Source organism: Neofelis nebulosa, chromosome 3 (assembly GCF_028018385.1).
Source record: "Neofelis nebulosa isolate mNeoNeb1 chromosome 3, mNeoNeb1.pri, whole genome shotgun sequence".
Lineage (NCBI taxonomy): Eukaryota > Metazoa > Chordata > Mammalia > Carnivora > Felidae > Neofelis > Neofelis nebulosa.
In genome coordinates this window covers 206,404,270-206,428,904 of record NC_080784.1, presented here as the reverse complement: position 1 = coordinate 206,428,904, position 24,635 = coordinate 206,404,270, and the positions used below count along the sequence as shown (strand labels likewise).

The window sequence follows — 24,635 nt, the reverse complement described above, 5'->3', positions numbered from 1 at the left end:
GCCTCTCGGACGGGCTTCACCTACCGCCCTCTCTACGTCCCCGGGTTCCCTGACCTGAGGCCCCGATGGGCAGGCAGCAGGGTGGCAACCGGGACTGCGCGCTGCGCAACTAAGGGTCCGCGCTCGGCCCCTCTGCGCGCTCGCGGGGCCCAGTAGTGCGACAGGGGGCCTCGCGCGTCCGGCCCCGGCTCCCACGCCCTCCGAGACCGCCCGGCGCCCCCGCCCGGCCCCGCCCCCTCTAATCCCCTCCGCGGGCGGGGGCCAGGCGAGCCGCGGCCCCGCCTCCGGGCCGTCTCAGGGGAGGGGCGTGGCCCGCGCCCGGCGAGTCCGGGCGGGCGTGGCCGGGGCGGGGCGGGGCTGGGGGCGTGGCGGCCGCGGGCCAGCCCCCGCTGGCTGCCGCGCGCCTGGCGGCCCGGGCTCAGTGCGCGGTGGCGGCGGCGGCGGTGCGGACAGCTGGCGCCGCGCGATCCTGCTCCGCCGGGCGCACGGACGCACCGGCGAGCCGACGCTGGAGGCACGGGGCGCAGGCGTCCGGCCGGCGGACAAGGAGCCGGAGCAAGCGCCGCGGGCAGCGAGTGGGCGCCAGCGGCCGCCAGGTCGGTGCGCGGGCGCGGAGGGGTCGAGGCGGGCGCGCGGCGAGGCCGGAGCGCGCGGCGGGCTCACGTCCCGAGCGGTCTCCGCGGCGGGGCCCGGCCGGGGCGCAGGCTTCCCGCTCTGGAAAGTTTGCCGCCGCCGCCGCCGCCGCCGCCCTGGGAGGGCTCTGCAGAAGTCAGGGAGGGAAGGGGGAGGAAGGGAGGGACCGCGGCGGGGAGGAGGCGGCCGGCGCCAGGCGGCCCGGGAGCCCTGGGCGGCGGCGGCGGCGGGCGGGGCGGCCGGGGGTCGGAGGAGCCGGGGCGCAGGAGCCCAGCCACCGCCGCTTCCGCCCCTGCGCGCCCCGGATCCTCCGGGGTGACGAGCTGCCCGCCTCCTCCCGCAGACTGCCTAGCGGCGCCCTCCTCCCGCCGGTGCCAGAGCGGGGCCATGGGGGGCAGCATGCCCGCGCGCGCCGCCTGAGGACGTCGTAGCCCCCGCCCCCACTATGGGCGCCCTGGCTCGCGCCCTCGCGTTCTGCGTGGCCGTGGCGGTCGTGACCGGCGCCGCCTCGGGGCCCCCCGGCATGGAGCAGCGCGTCGTGCGGAGAGCGGCAGGTACGGAAGGACCCGACGGGTACCGGCGAGGGGCGTCGGGGCCCAGGAAAGGGCTCCTGGGTGGGTCTGGGGCGCCGGGTCCCAGAGTGGGCCCGAGGGTGCGCCCTGGGCTGGCACTGCGGAGTCCGTGTCCGGGTTCCTGCCGCCCTCGCTCCCCGGAGATCCGGGCCAGAGCTGGCGCGGCAGTTTGTGGGGCCCCTGGAGGCTCAGGGCTCCCACCCAAGTGCGAGGCCGCGGCGGGCAGCTGAACGCGACCGTGGAGTCCGCGGCCACCGCCCCCCGCGGTTTCCTAATGGGGCGCAGCGTGATCCCGGGCATCACCCGGAGGGCGCGGGGGCTACGTTTCCGCGGTGATTCCCATTGTTGTTCTGCGGGTTCTCACTGACGGCAAGTTCCTATTGTCGGCGCCGCAGCCCCTGCCCGCCTCCGTCCGGGTTCGTGGCCGGCTTCGGCCCGAGCGAGAGACCGCATTTCGGAGGGAGGGTGTGAGAGCGTCAGCCTGCCACCGGGGCCCTGCCCGCCCCCCGTGGGCCGCGTGACGAGGCCGCGGCGTCTGGTGCCTCCGCTCCCAGCCCTGCTACCCTGCCGGGTGGGTGACAGCGTCTGCCAACCTCCCCGTCCCAGGGCGCGCGCCGAAAGCCTGGCCGCTGTCCGAGGGACGGGGGGAGCCGCGGACGCCGGCGGACTGCCCAGGGCCGGTGCACGTCGGGGGTCGGCGAGCGGCGCGGAGGGGCGGGGGCGCGTCGGCCCGCCAGGCCCCGCCCCGCACACGCGCCAAGGCCCTCGAGGTGCGGCGCGCGCGGCCCCCCGCCGGGCGCCCCGGGAGCCGCAGCCCCGCACGCGCGCCTCCCGGCTCGGGGCTCCCGGGGCGCCCGCGAGGGGGCGGCGTGCGGGGGCGGCGGCCGCGGGCCCCGGGGCGCGCGCAACCCCGCTGCGTCCCGGCGGCCGCGCGGAGGGAGGCCCTCTCCCGGTGAGCTCACGCCCCACCCGGGCGAGACCCGAACAGCCGCTCCTTTGTACCCGGCGCGGCCACAGACCGCGCATTGATGGCGGCCGCGGCGGCCTCGCGGGGAGGTGTGAGCTGAGCGGCGGCGGGCGCGCCGTGCCAGGGAGGCGGCGGCCGCGGGCGGGACGGAGGCAGATGGCGGCCCGCCCCTCCCTGCGCCCCCGCGCCCCCTGCTCCGGCGGCGGCTGCAGCCTCCCGGAACAATGTCATTTTTTTATGAATGAAGTGGGCCTGGCGCTTGAATGCGTGTGTCATTCAGCGGCGTGACAGAGGCCGTCGCGAGGTCAGCGCGCGCTTTTAGCGCCTGCTTAGGCGGCCCCAGCTTCCAGGGGCGCCGAATAGGCGGTCGCGGGGGGAGCCCCGAATTAGCATTCGCATTCAGATAAAGATATTACTCCCTACGGCCGAGGAATGTCAACTAGCCCCGAGGAGGGGGCGAAGGAGGGGGCAGCGGGCGGGGCTCCGGGCCCTCGCCTGGACCCCCTGCGGCGTGCGGGGCCCTCCACCCCCCCACCCCAACTGGCAGTCCGCGGGAGGCCGGTCCTGGGGCGCAAAGCCTGTGGTACCCCCACTGGATGCAGGCCTGGGGCACAGTAGCAGGAGGGACCCCAGGGGTGGCGGGTGGGAGGTACAGGGACTTTTTCCTCCACCAGAGCATAGGTGAACCCACCCCCCCCCCCCCCTTATCCCCGAAGTAGAGCCGGGAAGACAGGTACTGAATACATGGGTCAGTATACTTAAACCATTTCTTTAAGTAGATGAACCAGACAGCAAAAACACGAAGACCTTCTGAAACTTAGAGGTTCCAGCTGACACTTTCGCCAGGAAACATAAATTAAAACGCCACAGTCCGCTGGGGTCAAGGTGGGGAAGGTGTTCGCCCCTGGACTGACCTGGGCAGCCTTCATGTCCACATGGGGCCAGTGTTCTGTGTGAGGGGCTTGCTCAGGGAGGTTGATGGGGGGGGAGGGGCGTGTGCCACGTGCCCTGCAGTCTGAGCCCACCCAACCAGGAGGAGTCTCTTGGGGGGCACAGGGCATTTCCCACAAAAGCACTGGCTGCAGCCTCCCCCACCGCTTCATCAGGGCTGGACTTTGAGCCCTGGGTGGTTCATTAACCTGGTTGAGCCGAGGCTGGACTTCTGGCCTCAGCCCCTGCACTGAGCTGAGAAGCACCCCTGCAGGGCCTCAGGTCTTCCTTGGGACTGATCTGGGGCCTGGCTGTGCCCTGGTTCACAACTGAAACTATAGGGGAGCTGGAGCCCTGGCAGGGACAGGCTGGGGGCGGGGGGGGGGGGGGGGCAGCCAGGCAGGCCTGAGCGATTTACCAGTGAGTAAGCAATTCCGGGAGTCTCTTCTGGATGGGAGGGGAGCTCCCGACTCTAGATCCTGCTGGGGGTCCTCACCTGTGTGTGTGAGGACGATACTCACAGGGTTCTGGGAAGGTTAGGCTGGATAATCCTGTAAGCCCACATTAGCTTGCTGGGTTTCCAAATCCCCCTTTTTTTCCTTGGTTATGAAACTTTTCAGAAAGTTCCCAGGTGGGGAGGTTGGAAGATCAGATCCTCTCCCTTGACTTGAGGTCCCTTTGAGACACCCCTCCTTTCTTGGACTTTATTTATTTGTTTATTTATTTACTTATTTTTTTTTTTAATTTTTTTTTTAACGTTTATTTTTTTTGAGACAGAGAGAGACAGAGCATGAACGGGGGAGGGGCAGAGAGAGAGGGAGACACAGAATCGGAAGCAGGCTCCAGGCTCCGGGCCATCAGCCGAGAGCCCGACGCGGGGCTCGAACTCGCGGACCGCGAGATCGTGACCTGAGCTGAAGTCGGATGCTTAACCGACTGAGCCACCCAGGCGTCCCTCTTGGACTTTTTTTAAATGTTTATTTATTTGAGAAACAGAGCGAGTGAGGGAGGGGCAGAGACAGAGGGAGACAATCCCAAGCAGTCTCTGCACTGTCATCGTGCAGCCCAGCCTGACACGGGGCTCGATCGCAGTGTCATGGGATCATGACCTGAGCTGAAATTGGGTTGGACACCTAACAAACTGAGCTTGCCCAGCGCCCCCCTTGGGCTGTTTTAAAGCACGTCCCTGGCAGCCGGTCCCACCTCCTGGAAAGAGTGGAAAGCTTCACCACGCACCCTGAACCGGAACCCTTTGTTCCTCATCCCGCCCCAAAACCCAAATCCCTCGGGAGCTGCCAGCTCCAGTGGTTCCTTTGAATCAGGTCTGAATTTGCTGGGTGTTCTCTGGGGTCACCCCGAAGGCCCTTCTGAGGATCCCTGTGCCTCCCCCCTTCCCCCCCCACACACTGGGGGAGGCTTGACCCTGACCACAGCCTGGTGGCATCTCTCAGCCTGGCTGTCGCATGCTCCAGCACTTTATTTACTTATCAAATAAATTTTTTGTAACCTTTATTTATTTTTGAGAGAGAGAGAGCACAAGCAGGGGAGGGGCAGAGAGGGAGGGAGACACAGAATCCGAAGCAGGCTCCGGGCTCCGAGCTGTCAGCACAGAGCCCGACGCGGGGCTCGAACCCACAAACCGCGAGATCGTGACCCGAGCTGAAGTCGGAAGCTCAACCCACTGAGCCACCCAGGTGCCCCTCCAGCACTTTAAACCACTTGTGGTGGCCTCCCTGGCCTGCGGGTGGGATTTTTGCCCTGTGCCACAGTGGGGGAAATTGGGGTATGAGGCCAGTTAGTAACAGTCAGGAGGACACTGATTGGGGACATCCCCGCAAGCCCAGCTGGGCCCTTCCAGGACACGGTAGTCCTTGGGCTGTGCCTGTGGGCTGCACTTGGCGTGTGGCCCACACCGGGGCGGGGGTGGCAGCCAGGAGCAGGCGCCGTGGGACCCACAGGGTCAGACCTTCCGCCTGTGCTCACCCCCCTCAGTGGCACGTGGGCACCTGCCATGGCACATAGGACTTCCGTCCTCTAGTGTGTGTGGGCCCCAGAGCCCCCTTTTGTTGATCGGGACAGACCCCTTCCTGGGGCCGAGCGGCACATGCCCCAGCCACTGCCCGAGTGGAGCCAGACCGTGACTGTTTCAGCATCCGCTCATGCCTGTCACCTGGAGTCCTGCCTGCTCTCTGTCCCCCTACCTGACACCACCCACTCAGGCCACTGGTGGGTCACCCCCAGGGTCTCCTGTGGCTCAGGGTGGGCCTGGTGGATCAGATCTACTGGAGGCAGAGATTTCTGCCAGTCTCTGCCCTGGTCCAGGGGTGTCCCGTCCCCCACCTCCCTCCACCCACCAGCGGACGGCTGCCAGGCATGGCTGGCCCCAGGGCTGCTGTGTCCGTCAATCCCACACTGGACCGGCTTGAAGTGAATATACTGTGTGGATGGCTTGACCTGCTGATGCTGCCCAGACCAAACTGGAACCAACAACTGTTGCCCTTGGGCCGGGGCCTGGGGCTGAGGCTGCCATGACCAGCCTGTTCTCTGCCTTCTGGGGGGCCTCAGTCGGCTCCCAGCACTGGGTGGTCCCCACAGGACACAGTGGCCGGGACCGAAGGGCGGGAGGTCGGGTCAGGAGTCCTCCGACAGTGGGGCCCTCAGGGACGCAGGCTCAGAGGTACTTGAGAGACCCTCCCGGTGGGCACGGGGCTGGTGAGGCACCTGAAGTGGTTAGGCAGAATTGGGACTGTCCAGGGAGCCAGGGGCCGGTGTGGCTGACAGCGGGCAGCTGGGCCCTCGAATCTAGGCCACGCGTCGGCAGAATGACAAGTGATGATGTAACTGACCCAGCTGGGTCTGGGGAAGGAGGCCTGGGCGCTGGGACCACCCGCCCCTGTCCCGGGCCCCAAGCCCAGGCTGCCCGCCGGGCATTGTCTGGCCCTGGCAGGGAGGCCTGGGGGTGATAGCCCCGCCAGTGATGTGTCCCTGGATCTCAGGCCTCGGCCCCTTGAGAGCTAGGCAGCCGCGGGGCAGCAGTGCGGGACCCCGGGGCTCTCCGGCGGACACCCGCCCTTGGCAAGGCTCCTTCCTCTACCCCAACGTGGCGTGTACACGGTGAGGTGGGCCAGGGCACCTCGGCCTGCTCTGGCCTGCTCACTGGCTCAGTCTGGACAAGTCCCACCTCCCGCAGCTCGTGTCCTCGGCTGTGAAATGGGAGTCCCAGGTCCCCTCCTCCCACGGGCCTGTGAGACACCGTCGTCCAGACATAGTATCCTATTTACGACCTGCTTCTTACTGTGTGTTTGGTGTACCACTGAGGTGTCGCTCGCGTGCAAGACCCTTCTCTCTAGTCACGGTGCAGTTGTCCTGCGTCCCAGAGAGCCCCCGCCCTGACCCGCCCCGCGGGGTGCGCCGGCTCTTGGTAACCAGCCCATGGCCAGTGCCGGCTCCATTCTCGTGAGGCCGAGCGTCTGCTCTCCGGTCCGGAACTGCTTTCGAAGCCAGGATGAGAGCTGGGGGGGGGGGGGGGGGGGAGCGTCGAATGGGTCCCATCCTCCTGGGGCAAATCGCCCCTGTCCCCAGCCCAGCGTCCCTGCCTCCAGCCTCTGCTTCAGCCGGAGGCGTGTGAGGCACTGCCTGTGAGCTCGGGATGGAGTTTGCGTTTCTAAACGGTTATGAGCAAGTCCAAGGAGGGGGCGCCTGGCCGGCTCAGTAGCTTAAGCGTCTGTTCGCTTCAGCTCAAGTCGTGATATCACAGTCGTGAGCTCGAGCCCCTCATGTGGCTTCGTGGTGGCAGGGCAGAGCCTGCTTAGGATTGTCTTTCTCTCTCTCTCAAAATAAGTAAATAAACTTAAAAAAAAGAAAAACAAAGAAGACTTACTTACACCGAAATCTGGATTTTCAGCGCCCTTACGCATGTTCCGATGGGTGTGCGCTGGGCCGCACGCGTCCGTTCATATGCTTGTGATCTGTCAGCGCTCCGGCGACCCGCCGGAAAATATTGTCCCCCTCTGCCCCCTGCCCTTCACGGGGCACTCTGCAGGACCACAGGTTCTGGACACTGGTCCCTCCCTCGTGTAGGGCCATGTGGGCCCTCGCCGAGCCCCCTCCCTGCGGCCTCCACCGCGTGTCGATACAGTGGGCACGCCGTGGTGCCTCCCGGGGTGCCGGGCGCCCGGTGTTCCCGCTCTGGGGGCTCCTGCCTTAGGGTCACATCCATATCACCTACAGAGGCCCCGGGACCTGAGCCCGGCCCGCAGGAGCAGCTGGTCTTTGGCAGCGGGGACACCGTGGAGCTGAGCTGCCACTTGCCTGCAGGTGGCCCCACAGGGCCCAGCGTTTGGGTCAAGGACGGTGTGGGGCTGGCGCCCTCAGACCGCATCCTGGTGGGGCCTCAGCGGCTGCAGGTGCTGAATGCCTCCCACGAGGACGCGGGGGCCTACAGCTGCCGGCAGCGGCTTACCCAGCGCGTGCTATGCGACTTCAGCGTGCGCGTGACAGGTACATGCCCACCGGGGTCCTCCGAGCTCCCTGAGTGCCCGGGGGGGTCTCGGGGCGGTGCTCTGCAGCTCCCCACGTTGGGGGGTCTCGGTGGTCCCTGGTAGAGAGGAGGGTGCCGCACGGGAGACACGGCGAGGGGCACCTGTCCCACGGCCACACGCTCTGTTGCCTGTGTTTCAGATGCCCCGTCCTCCGGGGATGACGAAGACGGAGAGGATGAGGCTGAGGACACAGGTGAGCCCGGGGTCCAGGCGCGCAGGGCGAGTCAGGGCTGGGGACCCGCCTTCCTAACTGCCAAGCCCCGTGCTCCCTGGGAACGGGGCCTCCTGCTCACAGGCAGGTGGGAGACCGAGGCCTGGGGGCCACCTCCCCAGGGTCCCACCGAGTGCGGGCTCTTCCTCGGGGCGAGGTGGCCTCGAGTGAGCCCTGGGCCTGTGCGCCCCAGCTTGGGGGAGGGGGGACCGTGCTGCACGGGGCTTGAGGAGCGGCAAGGAGGCTGCTGTGGCCTCGGGCGAGGCAGCCTGTGCCGAGGACTCAGGGGGCTGCCTTGGGGCCAGTGGGCTAAGGGGTCGGGGGCCCAGGAGGTGGGGGAGGAGGGTGGCCGTGGGCGCCAGGGACACCAGGTTTGGGCGGGTGTTGATGGTACAGGGGATACCGTAGCACTTGCTGGTGACAGGCCATGGGTGCGGGAGAGCAGGAGGGGCGGCAGCCACCGGGGTGTTCCAGCCTGGGACGGTGGCGGGGCCACCTTGCCTGTCGTGGGGGGTGGGGGGCTGTTTCCGAGGAGCCCGGTTAGCCAGGCCTAGAGATGTGGGACATGGTGGGGGGGGCCCTGTGGGGTCTAGCGGGCAAAGAGGTGAGGAGGGGCCGGCCAGGGACACAGAGCTGGGTGGGGACGCAGGAGAGGAGTCAGGTGCCGGGATACTCATGCAGCAGCTCTGCCTTGGGCTCTGAGATAAGCAGGAAAGCTGAAGGGCTGCTGGGTTTCTTCTCTTTTCCCTTTTTCCTTTGGCTGCCAGGAAGTTCAGAGCAGAACTCCAGGCCCAGTGCTCCTGGTCCCTCTGACCACCCCCCTCCCAAACCCGGTGGGCTCAGGGGCTCTGGGGGTCACGGGCAGGGCTGCTCTCCAAGGGCAATGTCTCTAGCCGTGCTCAGCCACCATCGTCTGGGCCTGCAGGGCTCCCTGGGTCACCCCAGAGTCTCTGCCCCAGGAGTGCCCCCAGCCTGGGCCTCAGCACCCTCCTCTGCAAGGTGGCTGTGTTGGAGGTGGGAGGGGTTGGGGGAGAGGGGTGCGCTGCGTCCCTTCCCTGGCTGTGTCCCTTCCCTGTCCAGGGGTTGCCTGCCTACTTCCCGTGGCAGGAATGCGGTCCCCACCTCAGCTCCAAAGAAGGATGGAAACCACTTAGGGTGGGGGCGGGGACAACCCTCAGAACCAGGAAGGGGGCAGGGCCTCCCATGTGCCACGTCACTGCCTCGTCACCATGGCCCCTCCCACTGCCCACCAGACCCTGGAGTGCTAGAGAGGGTGACTCGGTCTCAGAGTCTGGCCACCTTCAAGACTCTGGGCTCTCCAGGTGGCTGGGCCTCATGTCCTGGTAAATTGCTTCCACAGCCCGGCCCCTGGTCCATCTGGCTGGGCTCTGTGACCTGGGCTGACCCGGTTCCTTGGCTGGCCCGGTCTCTCTTCAGCGGCCTGCCCTGTGGGTGCCTCCCTGGGTGTCTGGGTGCTCTCCTGGGAGATACCCTTGTGTCTTGAAGGCTCCCGGGTGAGGGTGTATTATCCTGGACCCTTGGGCCCTCCTGGCTGGTGTGGGTGCTTGGGGGCAGTGGACAGGGAGAGGAGGGGATGTGTGGCTTGGCTTCGAGGATGCTGGGAGGCGGTGTTGGGGTCGGCGGGAGCCTTGTCCCGCCAAGGCGGGGGGCCCCAAAATCCGACACTCTCTGTGCAAGGGAGGAAACTGAGGCTGGAGGGGTGGGTGGTGGGACAGCTTCCGAAGGGGGGGGGGGTGGTCAGGCGTGCCCTGCTCGCAGCCTGCTTATGGCCTTCGCGTGCCCCTCTGCCAGCCGGGGCCCCTTACTGGACGCGGCCCGAGCGGATGGACAAGAAGCTGCTGGCTGTGCCGGCCGCCAACACTGTCCGCTTCCGCTGCCCGGCCGCTGGCAACCCCACTCCGTCCATCTCCTGGCTGAAGAACGGCAAGGAGTTCCGGGGGGAGCACCGCATCGGGGGCATCAAGGTGGGCCTGGCGGCGGGTGGCGCCGGCCGGTGGGGGCCTCGGGCTGCCGCCTGCTCACCCGCGTGCCCGCCCGCAGCTGCGACACCAGCAGTGGAGCCTGGTCATGGAGAGCGTGGTCCCGTCGGACCGCGGCAACTACACGTGCGTTGTCGAGAACAAGTTCGGCAGCATCCGACAGACCTACACCCTGGACGTCCTGGGTGAGGCCCGGCGCGGGCGGGGCGGGGTGGCCCGACGGCTCGGCTGGAGCGGCCCCTGAGCCCCGTGTGCCCTCCCCGCAGAGCGCTCTCCGCACCGGCCCATCCTGCAGGCGGGGCTGCCGGCCAACCAGACGGCGGTGCTGGGCAGCGACGTCGAGTTCCACTGCAAGGTATACAGCGACGCCCAGCCCCACATCCAGTGGCTGAAGCACGTGGAAGTGAACGGCAGCAAAGTGGGGCCCGACGGCACCCCCTACGTCACCGTGCTCAAGGTGGGTACTGCCACCGGCCGAGCCGGGGCCCTTGGGCCTGGCCCTGCTGGCCCCCCGCGGCCGGGGACTGGGTTACGGGGTGGGCGGGTAGGGCCCAGGCATCGGACCGTCGGGGAAGGAGCGGTGGAGGGCTCGGCCCGGCACTGGCGGGCCGGGGGCCGGGGGTGGGTGGCTGGGGGCCGGGGGCTGGCTGGGGAGTCTGGGCTGGGTCCCAGCATGTCGGGCGCGCAGCACACGGCCCCGCGGTGAGTCCTCAGTTTCCCCCTCTGCTTTGAGGGTGGGCCTGCAGGCAGCGCCCTGGGCCGGGCTCAAGCTCAGGGGCCCGGGGGCAGGCAGGTGGCAGCCTAGGCCTCCGGGCCAGCTCTGGGCCCCAGGCGCAGGCCGCGGCTCCTCCAGCCGCCCCGATCAGGGATCAGGCTGTGTCACCCCGAGCGGGCTGTGTCAGTGCTTGTGCAGCGCGGCTCGCTGCCTGCCTGGCTCCCTCGGCCCTCGCCTGGGGCAGCCTCAGCTTGGTTCCCACGGCCCCAGGGCGGGGGGCTGCCGGAGCTGGGGTGCTTGCGACACTCAGCCCGAAGAGAGACGTCGGCCGCCGGTGGGGGCGTGGGGGGCCGGGCGCCTGGGCTGAGAGCAGGGGTCCAGATCTGCCTGGGGAGGCTGCCATGACCCCGGTGGGTGATCTCTCTGCACTCGTGGGAACACGCTCACCGTGAGCCGGGCATCGTCACGGCAGGCCCAGCCCGGAGCCCAGGGATAGGCAGGCTGAGTGCCAGCCCAGGAGGGCCTCTCCGAAGGGTGCCTGCGGGGCCGCACTCGGGGGCCCTGGTGGGTGGACGCGGGGAAGGGGCCTCCTGTGAAACCACAGCCCGCCCGCCACCGCCTCCCGCAGGCTGCCTTGCTGGCTGCCCTCGCCGAGTCCCCGCTCCGTTCCTTTGAGGGCCACCCTCGTGGCGGGGTCTGCGCCAGGGGCCTGCTCCCGCACGGCCACTCTGTGCCCGGCCAGGCTGCCAAGGGCGCGCCTGAGCCGGGTCTCTTGTCCCCGCAGTCCTGGATCAGTGAGAGTGTGGAGGCCGACGCGCGCCTCCGCCTGGCCAATGTGTCCGAGCGTGACGGGGGCGAGTACCTCTGTCGAGCCTCCAATTTCATAGGCGTGGCTGAGAAGGCCTTTTGGCTGCGTGTCCACGGGCCCCAAGCAGGTAACGACTCTGTCCCACGCTGTCTGGCACGCCGAGCTCCAGCTCCCGACGCCCTGGCCGTGCGCCCCCGTCCTGCTCGCTCCCTGCCCTGCGGCTCGCATGGCGCTCCGGCCGGAGCCACCTCTGCAGTGCCGGTGCCTCTGGCCTCCACTGTGACCGCCCGCTTCGAGCCCCCGCGGCCTGTGCTGCCCCTGCCTGTGCCCTACACGCACCCCCAGAAGGCCTCCAGCCCCGGCAGGGGCCGCTGCCCTCTGTGAGCCTCCGCCCCACCCTCCCCCGCGTGTGCGTGCGTGTGCGCGTGTGCGTGCGTCTGTACGTCTGTCTCACCCTCGCTTGCCCCTGGCTCCGCTGCCCGCTCGCCCCCCCGTTGGCGTGCGCGTGCGCGTGTCCGTCCGCCGGCGCCCCCCCCCCCCCCCCCCCCGCCCGCCCCCGCCCCGTACACGCGCTCACCCCGCATGCCGCGTCTGTGCAGCGCTGCCGGCCGCACGCCTGGCGCTCGCCTGGGACAGAGGACTCGCCGGTGGAGGGACTGGCTTCGGGCTCTGTGTGGACGCACGAGGCGGAGGACCCGTGGCGCCGCGGCCGCGGTGGTGGTGGTGGCGGTGGCGGCGGCGTTTTCCTTGCAGCCTGGCTGGACCGTCGCCGTGTGGACTGTGGCTGTGGTGCCCGTGGCAGGTGCTGGCGCTCGCCTATCGCGCTCTGTTCTCTCTTTGTAGACGGCGGGCGCTAACAGCACCGACAAGGAGCTAGAGGTTCTGTCCTTGCGCAATGTCACCTTTGAGGACGCGGGGGAGTACACGTGTCTGGCGGGCAATTCTATCGGGTTTTCCCATCACTCTGCGTGGCTGGTGGTGCTGCCAGGTACTGGCTCCTGCTGCTGCTTGCTCTGTCCCTGTCCTCTCGGGGTCGCTGGCTTGGGTCACACCGGAGCTGCCGAGGGCGGGCGGGGGACGCCGTGGTTCGTGGCCACCTCGTTCTGCAGAGCTCCTGGCCCGGGCTGGTGTGGGGATAAAGTGCACGTGCTGTCTTGCCTCCGAGGGGCCTCCCTCGAGCCCCCCTCCCCCCCCCCAGCTCGGTCCCCAGCAGCCCGTGTGGCGGCTCCGGTGTCACCCCGGGTGGCGGGCGTCAACGCTGCCGGCTCCGCTGGGCTCTCGCTCTCCTGGGTGCGCCCCTCCTGACCCGGCGTTTCTGACCGCGGACCCTCAGGGAGGGGGACGTTGAGGCCTCGGCGTCCCCACCAGGGGTCCGAGCCCCTTGTCCCCCACTCCTGCCGCGCCTGGGGCTCCGGCCCTCGGGGGCTCCCGGGAGGCGGGGCCCGGCCTGCAGCAACGGTATCTTTGCAGCCGAGGAGGAGCTGCTGGAGGCCGGCGCGGCTGGCAGCGTGTATGCGGGCGTCCTCAGCTACGGGGCGGGCTTCCTCCTCTTCATCCTGGTGGTGGCTGCCGTGACACTGTGCCGTCTGCACAGTCCCCCGAAGAAGGGCCTGGGCTCGCCCACCGTGCACAAGGTCTCCCGCTTTCCACTCAAGCGACAGGTAACAGAAAGTAGCTACCGGGTTCCGAGCTGCCCGGACGCCCCCGGGGACCGCTCCTCTGAGCTCCTGAGCTCAGGGACTACTCCCCGTGGTGCGGGAGGCCTGGGGCCTCCCGGGGATGCAGGTCCCTGCGGTGGCCGAGCCACCCCCCTCCCTGGTCTGCGCGGGCTCCACCAGGAGCCTGGGGTACCCTGCAACGTAAGACTTCTAGGGCCTTCCTTCGTTTAGGGCTGAGTGGAAGTCAGATGCCCTCTCCCCACCCCTTAGCAGCCCTGCCAGCCTGGGCAAAGCCACGGCCCCGCCACCCCTGGGGCGTGTCTCACCCTCCCCCCTGACCCTGTGGGTCGGCCCCTTGGCACCAACCTGTCCCTGCCGACCCAAGCAGGTGTCCTTGGAGTCCAACTCGTCCATGAACTCCAACACGCCGCTGGTGCGAATCGCCCGGCTGTCTTCCGGGGAGGGTCCTGCGCTGGCCAACGTCTCCGAGCTCGAGCTGCCCGCTGACCCCAAGTGGGAGCTGTCCAGGGCCCGGTCAGTGGGGCGGGGTACTGACGTGTCCTGGGGCTGGGGCCCTGGCCCGGTGGGGGTGGGGGCACACACAGGGTGTGGTCCTGTGGCGGGGGAGGGGGCACCACTCAGAAACCTGATCGGACTCAGATCAGAGTATGGTAGGAGTCCACACCGCTGACGGCGTGGCAACTATCGACCAGAGGAGGCCGGGCCAGGGGCACGTGCTCCTGAGGTGTCGGCGCCCCTTGCAAAGTGCTGTCTGGATGGCCCCACACAGGGTGAGAGGCTGGCCGGCCAACGTCCTTTATCCTATGAGTAGTCATGGGGGCAAACGTGGAGGGCTTCCTGGAGGCAGCGACGCTAGGCCTCAAAGACTGTCCGGTACAGGGCCTTGAGCTGGTGTGGGTGCTCACTGCCTTTCGGTTTCTGCCTCCAGGCTGACCCTGGGCAAGCCTCTCGGGGAGGGCTGCTTTGGCCAAGTGGTCATGGCAGAGGCCATCGGCATTGACAAGGACCGGGCCGCCAAGCCTGTCACTGTGGCCGTGAAGATGCTGAAAGGTGAGGGAGGAGGGAAGGATGTAGCGAGGGGAGCCTGTGCGGGGCGGGGGCGGGGCCGGGGGCGGCGCGGCGCGGCGCGGCAGCGCCTGACGCGCCTGCCCTCCCGTGCAGACGATGCCACGGACAAGGACCTGTCGGATCTGGTGTCGGAGATGGAGATGATGAAAATGATCGGCAGACACAAGAACATCATCAACCTGCTGGGGGCCTGCACGCAGGGCGGTAGGCTGCGGCGGGCGGGCAGGCGGGCAAGGGTGGGGGCGGCGGGGCGGGGCCCTCCTCTGACGCCTGGGCCCCCAGGGCCCCTGTACGTGCTGGTGGAGTACGCCGCCAAGGGGAACCTGCGCGAGTACCTGCGGGCGCGGAGGCCGCCAGGCATGGACTACTCCTTCGACACGTGCAAGCTGCCCGAGGAGCAACTCACCTGCAAGGACCTGGTGTCTTGTGCCTACCAGGTGGCGCGGGGCATGGAGTACCTGGCCTCGCAGAAGGTGAGCAGGGCGGGGGCCGGTAAGGGCACCCCGGCCTGCAGGGGAGGTGGGGGGGAGGGTCAGGGCCTGGCGGGAGCCTCAGCCCTGCCCCCTCCCGCCCCCAGTGCATCCACAGGGACCTGGCGGCCCGCAACGTGCTGGTGACCGAGGACAACGTGATGAAGATTGCGGACTTTGGTCTGGCCCGCGACGTGCACAACCTTGACTACTACAAAAAGACCACCAATGTGAGCCTGGCTGGGGGAGGGCGTGAGGAGTGGGGAGGCGGGGGTGGGGGGGGGAGGGGGGGGGAGGGGGGTGGGGGGGAGGGGGGAGGGAGGGGGGAGGGGGGTGGGGGGAGGGGGGTGCGGAGTGGGCAGCCCCAGGCACCAGGAGGGCATCTGGTGGCCGACGTGCCCCCCCTTCCCCGCCTCGCCCTCCCAGGGCCGGCTGCCCGTGAAGTGGATGGCACCCGAGGCCTTGTTTGACCGAGTCTACACCCACCAGAGTGACGTGTACGTGATAGGGCCGGGGGCGGGGGGGGGGGGGGGGGGGGGTGCCGCGTGGGACGCAGGGCGGGGGGGCCCCAGCGGTGGCTCCTGTGGCCGATCTCCCCTTCTTGCCAGCGGGGTGCGTCTGGGGCAGGCGGGCTGCAGAGGGCACAGGACCTCTGGTGGTAGGACAGACGGGCTGACGGTGCCGTGCTCCCCGCCAGCTGGTCCTTCGGGGTCCTGCTCTGGGAGATCTTCACTCTGGGGGGCTCGCCGTACCCCGGCATCCCCGTGGAGGAGCTCTTCAAGCTGCTGAAAGAGGGCCACCGCATGGACAAGCCGGCCAACTGCACACACGACCTGTGAGTGCGCGGGCCCCTCGGCCGCTGCCCGGTTGGGCCCCGGGGGGCGTGGCCTTGGTGCCCGCGGCGGGGGCGCGGGGGGAGCGAGCGCGGGCCGGGCCCGGAGCCTCACCTGAGCGCCCGGCCAGGTACACGATCATGCGGGAGTGCTGGCACGCGGTGCCCTCGCAGAGGCCCACCTTCAAGCAGCTGGTGGAGGACCTGGACCGCATCCTCACCGTCACCTCCACCGATGTGAGTGCGGCTCCCACCCACCTCGCGGGGGTGGAGGGGGCACGTGGGGGGCGTGGCCCTGACGGCTGCGCCCCCCTCCCGCCCCGCAGGAATACCTAGACCTATCGGTGCCCTTCGAGCAGTATTCGCCGGGCGGTCAGGACACCCCCAGCTCCAGCTCCTCCGGGGACGACTCTGTGTTTGCCCACGACCTGCTGCCTCCGGCCCCTCCCGGCGGCGGCGGCGGCGGCGGCGGCGGGGGCCCTCGGACGTGAAGGGCCGCCGGCCTGCAGGCCGAGCCCCCACCAATGTGAGAGCAGACCCCAGCTCACCGTGCCGCTGTCGACCGCAGGGGCCCCCTGGCCTGGGCCTCAGACCTGGGCCAGATGGACGGATGGACAGACAGCTTCGTGTGTGTGCGCGTGTGTGAGCGCGTGAGTCTTGAGGCCCCCGGCGCCCCGGCGCAGGGTCCCTGGGGTGCCCGCCCTGCTGTATGATGATCTCCTGGCCACGTGTGCTGGCAGCACCAGGGGTACCGAATGTAGAATGTAAAGGGGCTCCTTCCTGGGGCCCCTCCCCCAAGCTCCCCCCACCCATCGCTGCCCTGCCGGGAGCACTGGGGGGGGGGGGGGCAGCCAAGCTCTGGCATCCAGCGTGGACCGAGGCCCCTCCACTTGCCGAAGCTGAGCCTGCAGGGAAGCCTCCCCCCGCCCCGCCCCACCCCCCCATGGCACACCTCCCACCCAAGAGGCACCTTGGGCCTGGGGGGGGGAGTGCTAGCCCGCAGCCTCCCCCCACCTCCAGGCCTCCCCACTTCCCACCCTGCTCCTTGGGAGACTGAATTACGGGTACCTGAAGGCAGGAGGCTTTAACTTCTGTCTGAGAGGTTCGTTCCAGAAATGAGTGTACATTTATATAAATAGATGCTGTGTACAGGATCTACACATACGTATATATAGAGATATCTATACGGAGGGAGGAGGGCTGGTCTAACGGGCACGGGACCCTGAGGGTGCAGGAGGGAGGCGCAGCCGCCGGCCTGGAAGGTTCCCGAGGGATCTGCTGAGATCAACGTGAAAACCAGCAGGAGATCAAGAGGCTTTTCTGGCAACGCAGTTTTGTTTTAAAAATTGTATATTTGTAAAGCTATTTATCGACCCCCAGAACCCCCGGCCCTGTGCCCCTCTCCCCCCGGTGCTCATAGTGTTCAGCCAGCCGCGTGGCAGAGAGGTCTCAGTTTTAACTTATTAACAGCCGAGAAGGTTCCTGCTTCATGCAGAGGGCCCGCTAAGGGCTTCACCCCAAAGCCCAGCCAGGTCCCTTGCACCCTTAAGGGTCGTTAATAGTTTGAGGTGATTCTAGTGAGGATATTTTATTTCCTTTGGCCTTCTTTCACAGGGGAATTAGGTTTCTATAGGGTTTTTCTTTAGGAGATGTATTTTTTGGACTTCAAAGCAAGCTGGTATTTTCATACAAGTTCTAATTGCCATGTGTTCTGAGTGAGGAGGCAGTTTCGGGGGGGGGGGTGGGCAACCCTGCACGCAGGTTCAGATGTTATTAGATGTTACAAGTTTATATATATCTATATATATAATTTATTGAGTTTTTACAAGATGTATTTGCTGTAGATTTAACACCTCTTACGCAATGCTTTTAGACTTTTATAGCCCAGACTGCTACCTTTCAAAGCTTGGGAGAGAAAGCCGTGAATTCAGTTTTGTTACTTTTTGTACTGTTAATGGCCCGCATTTGGGTGGCTGTCTTGCTCATCGGCCCGCCAGCCGGGCAGCGGTCCAGGGTGGTCTCTGTTCTCAGGTCCCCAGCCTCATGGGGGTCAAAGGTGTCGGCCCAAACTGGCAGATGCGCTTTCCAAAAAATAAACAGAGACAACTGGTTCACATCCCTGCTCTGCTTTCTGGTTTCCTGCCCTTCTGGAACCCCAGGCAGTGTCGTCCTCTCCACCTGGGACAGGTTGTCATCTGCCCCCCCCCGAGGAGGGCGGGGTCACCGGCTGCCTGGGTCACAAGCCCTCCACAGGTTTCCAGCTCAGGTCTCTGGCTGGGATAGGACAAGCCCTGGGCAGAGCCAGGGTCAGCGTGGTCCAGTGTGTCCAGCTGCACGGGGGCACGGCCCTGGCAGGGCAGAGCCTTAGGACCACCGGTGGCCTTCACTGCCTCAGTCCGAGGTCCCCAAGGCCAGGGGGGCAGGCACCGTAGTGTCCACGGGAGGGACGATGAGACCATCACGGGGCGGGCCTCCCCTTCCTTGGGGGGCTGTAGGCCTGCCAAGCCCCCTGGCTGCCCCCAGCTCTTGGAGTCCACGTGGGCTCTGGGGGCTGAGGCCTCCCCCTCCTCCCCCCAATCAGCCGGGGAAGGGGAGGTGGTTTCTAGGTGGGTCCCCCCACCCCCACCCCCATGGAGCCACATGTAAGCAAAGCTCTCACCTGGCCTCTGATCCACCAGACCCAGGGACAGTGGGCTCCACTCTGCTGGCCATACTCCTGCTCCTGGACGTTCTCTTCCCCATCCCTGGCCTGCCCCCCCCCTCCCCCCTATGATTTTGGGCAGATGCTGCTCGCTGACCAGGGGGCACTGAGGACCCAGTGACAGGATCTGGCCCCCTCTGCTCCGGGGTCTGAGGGAGTGGGGCCACGGAAGGGGCACCCACCCGCACAGCAGTGCAGTGGGCTGGGGGGGGGGGGGGGCGGGGGGTCTGGGAAGACTTACCCTCAGGGAGACCATGGTGCCGCCGCTGGGCAGTGAGACTGAAGAGGGTTCTGGGACAGGTGCCCGTGCACAGACTCGCACAGAACCCTCTGGAGCCTAGCTCTGCCCAGCCCTCCCTAGCTCCCCAGGGGTTTGTCAACCGCGTGCCCTTCCCTCCCCTGTGGCTCCTCACATTGTCAGGTCTCACCATGAAGGGCCGCAGCTGGTTAACTAGCCACTGGGCTGTGTGCGCTTTTACTCTGGCTTCTAAGAAACTGGCTGCTCCCCTGTGGCTGAGTTCAACTCACCTTCCACCAGTGACGAGTGACGGGTTTGTGGGGCCTCCCCGGAGAGCAGGCGAGGCTACCAGGGTCCTGCCCCTGGGTAACCGATAACCGATAACCGGTGCCGCTCAATACCTTGACCCCACTCAGGGAAGCACTCCCCACACCCCTCCAGCCTGCCAGAGATCCCATGTTTTTTGTGTCCAGCGCGCTGGGGACAGGAACAGCGATGGAGGCCAATGAGGGCGTGGACCACGTGCGCCCTAGCCCAGTGGGGTTCTGGGTAGGGGACTGGGGAGCCCGGGGACGGGGCGGAAGGAGTCTCAGGGAGGCGGGGAGCCCTACGGGGAGCAGCGTGGCCGGGAGCCCAGGGAGAGTCAGGGAGCCCCGGGGCGGGGGGGGGGCGGGGGGGGGCAGGGGGGGTGGGGGTGGGACCCGGATGGGAAGGGGGACCGGGGAGCCCTGGGGGGAGCCCGGGCCGGGGGGGGGGGGGGGGGTAGGGGGAAGAGGCGGGAACCTGGGGAGGGGGAGGAGCCCTGCAGGGAGCCGGTGGGGAAGGGCGGGGGGCGGGAAGCAGGAAACGCGGAGGCGGGCGGAGCGCGGGCCGGGAGCGCCCTCTAGTGCCTGCCGGGCAGCGTCCCACCCCCCGCCTCCCGCCCCCCCGCCCCTCCCACCACCCGTGTCCCGGGCGCCTCTCCCGCGCGGTCCCGCTGGGCTCCGGGTGCGCGCTCGGGACGAGGGGCCTGGCCGCTGGGGGAGAGACTGTCTTCCGGACGCCGGCGGAGACCCCGGGCGGGAGAGGAACGGACCAGGCGGGCAGGAAAGGGCAGCCCTACCCTCCACGCTGCCCCGAGCCTCTGCACCTCACCTGCGGGCTCAGCCTCTTCCCGCGGCCCGGCCCCTGTAGGGCTGCACCTGTCCGGCGGCACCTGCGGCTCCGCCCCTCACCTGCCACCCGGGCTGTCCGTCTCCCGGAACCGGGCGGCTCCGACCCAGCCCCCGGGCAGGCCTCAGGGCCGACACGCTACCCCGCCTCGGCGGGTGGCGAGCTCCCCCATTCTCGAACCTCCAGGCCCGACCCCGCCCCTCGCCTTCCGCTCCGGCGCCCGGCGCCCGGGCCGGCTCCACCTGGGTCGAGTGCCTCCACACTCCTGCCCCCTGCAGGCTCAGCCTTCGCAGTCTGGTTCCTACGAGGTCCGCCGCCCGCCCCCCGCCCCCCGCCGGCCTGTCCCGCTAAACTGGACGTCATCCGTCATCCGCGCACCCTGCGTCCTCTTCCCCACGCGGCGGCTGCCAAGGTCTTCAGAGGCTGCGTCCCCACACGAAACACGCTCCAATCGCCTCCCGCACAGTTGACCGCGGCTGTCTCTCCTTGGACCGGGATAGCCCCTAACCTTCTCTCTGCCGGCAACTTTTTGAAGGGGGCAGCCATGTCCTGGATATGCTGGTGCTCCCGTGGCACCTGGGGCAGAGCCAGGGCACCTGGCCAGCAGCCCTCCCACCCGGCTCCCGCGGCACCCAGGGGCCCCGGCTCACTGCCCCCACCACCCCCAGGCACCATTCTGTGGGGTTTGCAAAGCAGGACGAGTGGATTCCAGCGCTTCTGCGGGTCCACCAGCAGATTCTCCCTAAAGAGCTTCGGGGGTAGACTCTCCTGAGAACCAGGGCAATAATCTGCACCAGCAGGGGCGTGGATGTCTGCTTGCAACCCACACGCTCTCTCTGCTGTTTCATACTTGTTCTGTCCTCATTTGGGCCGGGAGCATCCCTTCGGGCCAGCTGCTGTGTCCCTGCAGCGCCACCTCCATAAGCAATCCCTGCCCCCGCCCCAGATCAGCCTTTCCAGAGCCCTGGTGGCCCTCTGAGCCGTGGAACCGAGAAACGGGCGGCAGACCAGGCCTCGTGTTCTGGGGCGGCTGCTGGCCACAGGCTCACATGGCTCCTGTCCCTGGCCACTGACTCCCAGGCGTGGCCTGGGGAAGGACCCCACCGAGTGAACACATGCCTGAATGCCTGCCAGGGGCACCACAATGAACCTGGATGGGAGCCATTGGCCCAGGGCCCAGGCAGGGGGGAAGACAAGGGCTGAGGCCCCGGCGGCCCTCAGCTCTCCAGACCTATGGGGCGGAGGGGACAATGGCCAAGGCTACCCTCAGGGAGAGAAGGGACACGGGTTAGGGTGGCCTTTGGGCAGGGAGGAGACCCAGCAGAGGTGGAAGGATCCCACACAGCGCCCCATGCAGCCCGGGGCCAGTGAAGGGGTGAGGCCGCCTGAGACAGGGTGGAGGTCCTGGGCTCAGGGCTGTGATCTGTCCCCGGAGCGGGGCCGGAAGGAGTGGCAGGATGGGGGGAGGGAACATTGTGCCTGTCCTGCTCCCGGCGCCCTCTGCCAGGTGGCCCCCAACGGGGGGCCTCGGCCCTTCACTCTAGGGTAGAGCACAGGCAGCTTCAAGGAAGCCCTACTGCCCACGTGCCCCCTCAGCGCTCTGGGGAGCAGGCTGCAGGGTAGGGAGGGCCCCTGCAGCATCTGGGGCCCCCTCGGCGGAGCACGCAGCCCCCACTCCCAGGAGCCACCAGAGTATTTCACACAGAACCATGCCCTCCTGGGTGACCCTTGGGCCAGGAACCCGGTTGTGCCCACCCAGGCCCCAAGGCACCCGCTGCGGGCTGCGGGCTGCGGGAGGGGGAGCCAGTCTGGACAAAGCAGCCATTGCACGGCAGGCAGAGGTCATGGAGACAGTGCTTTATTAAACCTTCTCCTTACATCAAATTCAGCGTCTAGTCCCCACCACAGGGATCGGTCTGGGTGCATGGCCTGACGCGACACGGAGGCCCGCTGTCACCAGACAAGCAGGCACCCCGGCCGGGGCTAGAGCTCCGGAAGGGGACTCTCCATCTGGAATCTGGCCTCACGCAGCACACTCACACCCATGGTCACCCGCCATCCCCTTCCGCTGCAGAGGCAGAACCAGACCGTGGAGGCACAAGGCTGTCACAAAGGCAGACGCTGCAACCACCCTGATGTCTTCCATTGGCTTCCGATGTGTCACATGACTCAAAGACCTTAGTCTGAACTGTTACGGGAGCAGCAATGTCCTATTTTAATAAAAACACTATTTCTAAAAAAGATGTTTATACACAGCCCAGGAGGGAGGTTCTCAGTGGAGCGGGCCCTGGGATCCCAGGAGGACACATGGAGACAGTGCTCAAAGGCCAGGGGGTGCTGCCCTGCTGACCCCAGGGCCGCTCTGTGAGAACCACCGCACGCAGGTCATTCTTCAAAAATTACAAAGTGCCCTTCACTTACAAAGGCCGGACTCTGACGTTCCAAAAGGGCTCTAGGAACCACGTGCCAACTTCCTGAATCCCAAGTACAAGAGTGGGCATTCATGCAGAGTGAAGGATGAGGCCTGTGCTAAGAATTCCTGTTTCATTTTCAAGTAGCCTTAGCCCTCCCAGGCTCCCGAAAATACGGGCGCCTCCTCCGGAGAGAGCGCGGGAAGACTCGGCCGCAGGCGGTCGGGACACAGCCGCCTCTGAACACCTTAGCGCACAAGCCTCCGCTCTCTAGACCCGACGTGCTGGGCCTGCACCCAGACGCTGATTTCGGCTACAGTAAGTGAGGTTCAGGGCAGTAAAAGCCCACGCGTGACAGAGAGGGAGCCAGCAGCCGACTTCGCCAACACGGAAGGCCGCCACCAGCAGGTCAGGCCCACGTGTGTTCGAGAAGCCCTCCGTAGCTTCTGGGGGTGAGCGCTGCTCCCGGACAGCGCAGAAAACCCAGGAGGGGGGGTTCCAGGGCAGCGGGCATGGCAGGAGCGCCTGGCCGCCGCCGGGACAGCATCCGTGAGGACGTCCGGAGCGCCGAGGCTGAAGACAGGGGGTGGGCGTGGCTTGCTGGGCCCCAAAGCAGTACCCGCTGGAAAGACAACCGCCATCCACGGGGCACGTGGGCCACCCACAGCTGGCACACACACGCGGTCCCTACAGCCGAAAACCAGGCTACTGAGATGCGTGTAAGGTCATTCACAGATATTAATTAAGCATCTAGAATATATAGATTTCCTTCTCAAACAACTGAAGGAAAAACCCTTTAGAACCCAGCTGCTACTTTACAAAGGTTTACGTTTGACGATACATAATCGTATTCCTATTTTGTCAAGTTTCCTCTTTACCGGCTGAATGAAAAGTTTCAAGTAATTCAGATCCATCGTTTCTGGGTGCTCTGCCTCTCCTGGCTGCTCTGGCCACTCAGTTCCTATGTCTTCCAGCTCCTCTGCTTGGCCTCCCCTGAGAGAGCGTTCTGGCCCATAACGGACCCAGCCTCTGAAGGACCAGTGACACAGAGCTGAGACCACAGGCCGCCCACTGAGCACCACCGACCTCAGCTGCCAGGTGCTGAGACGGCCAGAGGCCAGGGCCGGGCGCCAAGCCCAGGGAGGCCGCCCCGCTCCCCCCAGGGGCGCACCAGGCCGGCCCTACGCGGACCCACGGCAGGATCCTGCCTTTCCGAAGCCCCCTCAGGACGCACCACCCACAGAACCAGGAGCACGGCCAGCGGCCTACTTGTCCTGGGTGGGGGCGGGGGGCCAGGGGACTGAGTTAGCAGCGCCGGGAGCAACGAGGACACCGCGGGGCTGCAGAGCTATGGTGGGCGAGGCGCACGCAGAGTGTAGGCCTGGACACGCAGGGGGACCCGCTCTGATCACCCACAGGGGCGATGAGGTGCTAACGACCCAAACTGGGAAACTTTCTGAAAGCTACAAGAGGGTGGTAAATTACTCAAACGGAAATGCTTCATTTTCAAGGGCTTCATTACCATCTCTCACGGCATGATTCGCGTTAGCTGTTACGCACGTGGCAGGCGGACCGTCGTGTGTACAAATTCTGTACTAGTCAACTGGTGAGGGACTAGGTGAAAATCAAAGGTTAGAGCAAGGAAGAGCTGACACACCACGACAGAGGACTCGCACAAGGCACGACATTCCTGCCAGACAACTGTGGTTTTCCAGAGGCCACGCGATCCCCGTCGCTACAGAGACGACCTTGGAAGTGGGCACGAATCGGTGCTTTTAACGCCGACGGGCAGGAATCCGAGTCCGCAGACTGACTGCCGGACGCTTGTCCAGAGCTGGGGAGGGCCGCGCGTGCCTCCTTCCCATCTGCACGCCGCAGGCTCCACGGGCACGGGGGTCCACGCGGCCGGTCCTTTCTCCTCCCGGGACAGGTGCCGCCAGCGTGCGGCACTCGGCGAGGCGCCTCCCTGCCGCAGTCTGGCCGGGCCCACCTCTGGAGCCACGAAGCCCACGTGCGGCCACCACGGCTGGGGCCACTGCGGCACTGTGCCACCGTGTGCATCCGGACGCGATTCCCTGCAAGGGTTCGGGGATCCCAGACTGAATGGATCTTCGTGGAATGATGAAAATTAAAAATTACTCGATTATGGAAGTTTCTGATTTATTCCAGACAAAATACTAGATGCGTCACTAAGAATCACCTCAGAGCCATCACTACCACAGCAGGACCGCGGCAGCCGGCGCGGCGGGGTGGAGGCAGACACGGGAAGGGCCCGAGGCGCACACGAGCCGGCGGCCCCTAGTTCTTCACTTCCGCGGCCTCCTTCTCGGCCTTCTCCTTGGCCTTCTCCTTCTCCTCCACCTTCTCCTCCTTCTCCAGCATGGCTACAATCTCGGCCACCTGGCTGGTGGAGATGTGAATGTCTTCTTTGTCCACCAGCTCGATGACCTACGCACACGGGAAAGGACCAGGGGACTCAGCGGTGGCCTTGTCCCTGCGCGGCGCTTTCCCCGAGGAGCACGCCGGGGACACGCCGGGAACATGGCGCGGCCCCCACTCCAAGCTGCGTCCTTGGCTACCAGGCTGAATGGCCATCAGTGACGTCCCAGCGGGGGAGCCCCCGGGGCCCTTCAGCTGCCCTGGTTCTGAGGACTAGACACCACCCACCCCCAGGAGGCCAACAGGCTCCCAAGCCCCAGGCCAAGCT

General features: G+C 66.8%; 2 protein-coding genes and 1 long non-coding RNA gene across 4 annotated transcripts in view; 1 reads left to right on the top strand and 2 right to left on the bottom strand.

The window, feature by feature from the left end:
* Window positions 1-478: 478 nt before the first annotated feature.
* On the top strand, window positions 479-15,917 carry FGFR3 (fibroblast growth factor receptor 3). The gene is made up of 18 exons (XM_058723348.1): window positions 479-596; window positions 977-1,187; window positions 7,333-7,602; window positions 7,783-7,836; window positions 9,667-9,839; window positions 9,916-10,039; window positions 10,121-10,311; window positions 11,354-11,504; window positions 12,848-13,038; window positions 13,424-13,569; window positions 13,985-14,106; window positions 14,218-14,328; window positions 14,407-14,597; window positions 14,702-14,824; window positions 15,021-15,091; window positions 15,292-15,429; window positions 15,558-15,663; window positions 15,753-15,917. The coding sequence occupies exons 2-18, from the start codon at window positions 1,079-1,081 to the stop codon at window positions 15,915-15,917; spliced, it is 2,436 nt and encodes an 811-aa protein (XP_058579331.1). The 5' UTR covers window positions 479-596; window positions 977-1,078.
* A 1,112-nt stretch (window positions 15,918-17,029) lies between these two features.
* LOC131507914 (uncharacterized) lies at window positions 17,030-19,017 on the bottom strand. The gene is made up of 2 exons (XR_009259818.1): window positions 18,656-19,017; window positions 17,030-17,507 (listed from the first exon to the last, which is right to left on the bottom strand). It is a non-coding gene; the product is annotated as an uncharacterized LOC131507914 (long non-coding RNA).
* Window positions 19,018-21,359: 2,342 nt separating this feature from the next.
* The window catches only part of LETM1 (leucine zipper and EF-hand containing transmembrane protein 1), a 41,011-nt gene continuing 37,735 nt past the window's right edge, over window positions 21,360-24,635 (bottom strand). For both annotated transcript variants that reach the window (XM_058723220.1, XM_058723219.1), the window contains exon 14: window positions 21,360-24,376. In XM_058723220.1, the coding sequence (XP_058579203.1) occupies window positions 24,227-24,376 (150 nt within the window). In that variant the 3' untranslated portion in view covers window positions 21,360-24,226. The remainder of the gene's footprint in view (window positions 24,377-24,635) is intronic.

Coding starts and splice junctions, on each gene's coding strand:
- FGFR3 (XM_058723348.1), top strand. CDS start 1,079: ATGGGCGCCCTGGCTCGCGCCCTCGCGTTCTGCGTGGCCGTGGCGGTC. Junction 9,840..9,915: donor ACCGCATCGGGGGCATCAAG/GTGGGCCTGGCG, acceptor GCCCGCCCGCAG/CTGCGACACCAGCAGTGGAG. Junction 15,664..15,752: donor TCACCGTCACCTCCACCGAT/GTGAGTGCGGCT, acceptor CCCGCCCCGCAG/GAATACCTAGACCTATCGGT.